Here is a 5,367-nt window from a genome sequence, read left to right as displayed (position 1 = left end):
AGTGAGTGAGTGTACGAGTGAGTGAGTGTACGAGTGAGTGAGTGTACGAGTGAGTGAGTGTACGAGTGAGTGAGTGAGTGTACGAGTGAGTGAGTGTACGAGTGAGTGAGTGTACGAGTGAGTGAGTGTACGAGTGAGTGAGTGAGTGTATGAGTGAGTGAGTGTATGAGTGAGTGAGTGAGTGTACGAGTGAGTGAGTGTACGAGTGAGTGAGTGTACGAGTGAGTGAGTGAGTGTATGAGTGAGTGAGTGTACGAGTGAGTGAGTGTATGAGTGAGTGAGTGTACGAGTGAGTGAGTGAGTGTATGAGTGAGTGAGTGTATGAGTGAGTGAGTGTACGAGTGAGTGAGTGTACGAGTGAGTGAGTGAGTGAGTCTAAATCTCAAAGTCTTTCCACTCCATCCCATCGGGTGGTTTGATGGGAACGCGTTTTTGTCCAACCTCCCCCCAGTTCGTGCTCAGCACCGTACCACCAGACTCCACCTGCACCCACGCACACACACAAAGACAAAGATCCCCCGTGTAGCCTTCACACACAAGTTGGGGCAAGTGCTGTTAGCGAGTAGCAGCACCTGTGAAGGCCGGCACGGCACACGAGGGGGTGGGTGGCCAGCACCACGTCCAACTGTCTCTTGGACTCGTTTGAGGCCGAGTCGACCTAGGGGAGGCCCAGGACCGGTTCAGATCATCGTCAACGGCGTCGGCCCTGAGCGGGAATCCAACTCGGCTCTCCGCCGGGTTCGTGAGCGCAGCGTGGCGCTAACCGCTACACCCACCGCTCCCCCACGCACACACACACAGACAAAGGTCCCCCATGTAGCCTTCACACACATGTTGGGGCGAGTGCTGTTAGTAGCAGCAGCAGCAGCGCTGCCTATGAAGGCTACCGGCACTGTGGCTACACACACAGAGGGGGTGGGTGGCCAGCACCACCACGCCCGGCCGCCTTTGTCTCTCCCCCAGTGCTAGCGACAACCACCGCTAAAACCAGGTACTCATTTGAGGCTGAGTCGACCTAGGGGAGGCCCAGGACCAGAGGTCGTGGCCGGGTACGGGTAGGCCGTGAGTCACTGGGTGAGTCACCGTGATTGTCACTCATTCCCCAACGTCTCGTCTCTTCTCACTATTCAAGTTCCTAGAACCGACCCACCCGCGCCTGCAACGTGGCTTCGTCCCAGAGGTCGCAATCGGGTACCCGTTACCCTACAGGTAGCCGGGTATCGGGTACGGGTAGGGTACGGGTACGGCCGGGTATCGGGTAGGGTACGGGTACGGCCGGGTACAGGTAGGGTAGGGTACGGGTAGGGTACGGGTACGGCCGGGTACAGGTAGGGTAGGGTACGGGTAGGGTACGGGTAGGGTACGGGTACGGGGTAGGGTATGGATAGGGTACGGGTACGGCTGGTTACGGGGGTAGGGTATCGTGTAGGGTACGGGTAGGGTACGGGTAGGGTACGGCTGGGTACGGGTAGGGTACGGGTAGGGTACGGGTACGGCTGGGTACGGGTAGGGTACGGGTAGGGTACGGGTAGGGTACGGGTAGGGTACGGCTGGGTACGGGTAGGGTACGGGTAGGGTACGGGTAGAGTACGGGTAGGGTACGGGTAGGGTACGGGTAGGGTACGGGTAGGGTACGGGTAGGGTACGGGTACGGCTGGGTACAGGTAGGGTACAGGTACGGCTGGGTACGGGTAGGGTACGGGTAGGGTACGGGTAGGGTACGGCTGGGTACGGGTAAGGTACGGGTAGGGTACGGGTAGGGTACGGCTGGGTACGGGTAGGGTACGGGTAGGGTACGGGTAGGGTACGGCTGGGTACGGGTAGGGTACGGGTAGGGTACGGCTGGGTACGGGTAGGGTACGGGTAGGGTACAGGTAGGGTACGGGTAGGGTACGGGTAGGGTACGGGTAGGGTACGGCTGGGTGCGGGTAGGGTACGGGTAGGGTACGGCTGGGTACGGGTAGGGTACGGGTAGGGTACGGGTACGGGTAGCGGCCGGGTACGGGTAGGGTACGGGTAGGGTATGGCTGGGTACGGGTAGGGTACGGGTAGGGTACGGGTAGGGTACGGGTAGGGTACGGGTAGGGTACGGGTAGGGTACGGGTAGGGTATGGGTAGGGTACGGGTAGGGTATCGGGTAGGGTACGGCTGGGTACGGGTAGGGTATGGGTACGGGTAGGGTATGGGTAGGGTACGGGTAGGGTACGGGTAGGGTACGGGTAGGGTACGGGTAGGGTACGGGTAGGGTATGGGTAGGGTACGGGTAGGGTATGGGTAGGGTATCGGGTAGGGTATCGGGTAGGGTACGGCTGGGTACGGGTAGGGTATGGGTACGGGTAGGGTACGGGTAGGGTACGGGTAGGGTACGGGTAGGGTACGGCTGGGTACGGGTAGGGTACGGGTAGGGTACGGGTAGGGTACGGGTAGGGTACGGCTGGGTACGGGTAGGGTACGGGTAGGGTACGGGTAGGGTACGGGTAGGGTACGGCTGGGTACGGGTAGGGTACGGGTAGGGTACGGGTAGGGTACGGGTAGGGGTACCCGTTTGCGACCCTGGTGCCGCCGGGTAAGGAATCAAAACCCGTTTGCGACCTCTGCTCAGGACCGGTTCGGAAAATCGCCACCGGTGTCGGCCGCGAGGGCGAGCGAGCGAGCGGGCGGGGCGAGCGGGCGAGCGAGCGGGGCGAGCGGGCGAGCGAGCGGGCGGGCGAGCGGGCGAGCGGACGGGCGAGCGGGCGGGCGAGCGGGCGGCGGGCGGGGCGAGCGGGCGAGCAGGCGGGCGAGCGGGCGAGCAGGCGAGCGGGCGGGCGGGCGACGCGAGCGGTGCGAGCGACTCACGAAGGACTTGTTCATTGCGCGCCGCGTCTCCTCCGTGGCGTCTGCGTAGATCTGCTGGAACAGCTGATTGAGGGCAGCGTCTCCCTCCAGCTTCTCGCTCCGCTCCTCCTCCGCGATTGCTCGCCCCAGAGCGTCCCAGTCCCTCGCACGAACCGCACCACCGCCACCACCGCCACCACCACCGCCACCACCGCCACCACCAGCAGCAGCAGCAACACCAGCAGCAGCAGCAGCAGCAGTAGTGCCCGTGCCGGCTTCAGCAGCAGCAGCAGCAGTAGCGGCGGGAGGCGTGGATGAGTCTGTGAAATAAAATCGAGGTCAACTTGCAACCTCCACCACCGCCACCACCACCTTCTTCACCACTATCTTTACCATCACCATCACCACCACCATCACCACCACAATCACAACCTCCACCACCACCTTCTTCACCACTATCTTTACCATCACCATCACCACCACCATCACAACCTATACCACCACCACCTTCTTCACCACTATCTTTACCATCACCATCACCACCACAATCACAACCTCCACCACCACCATCTTCACCACTATTTTCATCATCACCACCACCATCACCACCTCCACCACCATAACAACCTCCACCACCACCATCTTCACCACTATTTTCATCATCACCACCACCACCACCTCCACCACCACCGCCATCTTCCCCACTATCTTCACCATCACCACCACCACTTCCACCACCATCACCACCTCCACCTCCACCACCATCACAACCACCATCACAACCACCATCACAACCTCCACCTCCACCACCACCACCAGCAGCAGCGGTGTGGATGAATCTGTGAAACTTGAAACCTCCACCACCACCACTACCTTCACCACTATCTTCATCATCACCACCACCACCACCATTACAACCTCCACCACCTCCACCACCACCACAACCTCCACCACCTCCACCACCACCACAACCTCCACCACCTCCACCACCACCACAACCTCCACCACCTCCACCACCACCAGCAGTAGCAGCGGTGAGGAATGTGGATGAGTCTGGGAAATATAATAGAGGTCAACTTGAAACCTCCACCACCTCCACCACCACCTCCACCACCACATTCACCATCACCACCACCTCCACCACCACATTCTCCTCGACCACCTCCACCATCACAACCTCCACCACCTCCACCTCCGCCGCCACCACCAACACCACCACCACCGCCACCACCAACACCGCCACCACCACCGCCACCACCACCAACACCACCACCACCACCAACACCACCACCACCTCCACCATCACCACCACCATCTCCTCCACCTCCCCCCCTCCGTCGCCACCACCAACACCACCATCACCTTCACCATCACCATCACCACCACCATCTCCTCCACCTCCGTCGCCACCACCAACACCACCATCACCTTCACCATCACCATCACCATCACCTTCACCATCACCACCACCATCTCCTCCACCTCCGTCGCCACCACCAACACCACCATCACCTTCACCATCACCACCACCACCATCTCCTCCACCTCCCCCCCTCCGTCGCCACCACCAACACCACCATCACCTTCACCATCACCATCACCACCACCATCACCACCACCATCACCACCACCATCACCACCACCATCACCACCACCTCCGTCGCCACCACCAACACCACCATCACCATCACCACCACCATCACCACCACCATCACCATCACCACCACCATCACCACCACCTCCGTCGCCACCACCAACACCACCATCACCATCACCTTCACCATCACCACCACCATCTCCTCCACCTCCACCTCCGTCGCCACCACCAACACCACCATCACCTTCACCATCACCATCACCTTCACCATCACCACCACCATCACCACCACCTCCGTCGCCACCTCCGTCGCCACCACCAACACCACCATCACCATCACCACCACCATCACCACCACCATCACCACCACCATCACCACCACCATCACCACCACCATCACCACCACCATCACCACCACCTCCGTCGCCACCACCAACACCACCATCACCATCACCTTCACCATCACCACCACCATCTCCTCCACCTCCACCTCCGTCGCCACCACCAACACCACCATCACCTTCACCATCACCATCACCACCACCATCACCACCACCATCACCACCACCATCACCACCACCTCCGTCGCCACCACCAACACCACCATCACCATCACCATCACCTTCACCATCACCACCACCATCTCCTCCACCTCCACCTCCGTCGCCACCACCAACACCACCATCACCTTCACCATCACCATCACCACCACCATCACCACCACCTCCGTCGCCACCACCAACACCACCACCAACACCACCAACACCAGCAGCGGTGAGGAGTGTGCATGAGTGTGTAAATTACAACCCAAGTCAACTTGAAACCTCCAACAACAACCGCCATTCGCCACTAAGTGGCGGCGACGTCACCACGACGCTTGTGCCAGGCCAAGTGCACCTTGAGGCTGCCACGTGAAGTGTCGAACGCCCGCTGGCAGGAGTGTCCGATGGTAC

The 5,367-nt window shown here is 60.5% G+C and overlaps 1 protein-coding gene across 1 annotated transcript in view; it reads right to left on the bottom strand.

The window, feature by feature from the left end:
• Positions 1-359: 359 nt before the first annotated feature.
• LOC144739687 (protein SGT1 homolog) overlaps positions 360-5,367 on the bottom strand; it is a 16,269-nt gene continuing 11,261 nt past the window's right edge. Inside the window, exons 4-5 of the mRNA XM_078622612.1 lie at positions 2,839-3,137; positions 360-483 (exon numbers count right to left, since the gene is read on the bottom strand). Coding sequence (XP_078478738.1) covers positions 376-483; positions 2,839-3,137 — 407 coding nt within the window. The 3' untranslated portion in view covers positions 360-375. The remainder of the gene's footprint in view (positions 484-2,838; positions 3,138-5,367) is intronic.

This window comes from Lampetra planeri, unplaced genomic scaffold (assembly GCF_965212315.1).
Source record: "Lampetra planeri unplaced genomic scaffold, kcLamPlan1.2.h2 scaffold_1652, whole genome shotgun sequence".
Taxonomy (NCBI): domain Eukaryota; kingdom Metazoa; phylum Chordata; class Hyperoartia; order Petromyzontiformes; family Petromyzontidae; genus Lampetra; species Lampetra planeri.
This window is presented reverse-complemented; position numbering and strand designations above follow the sequence as displayed.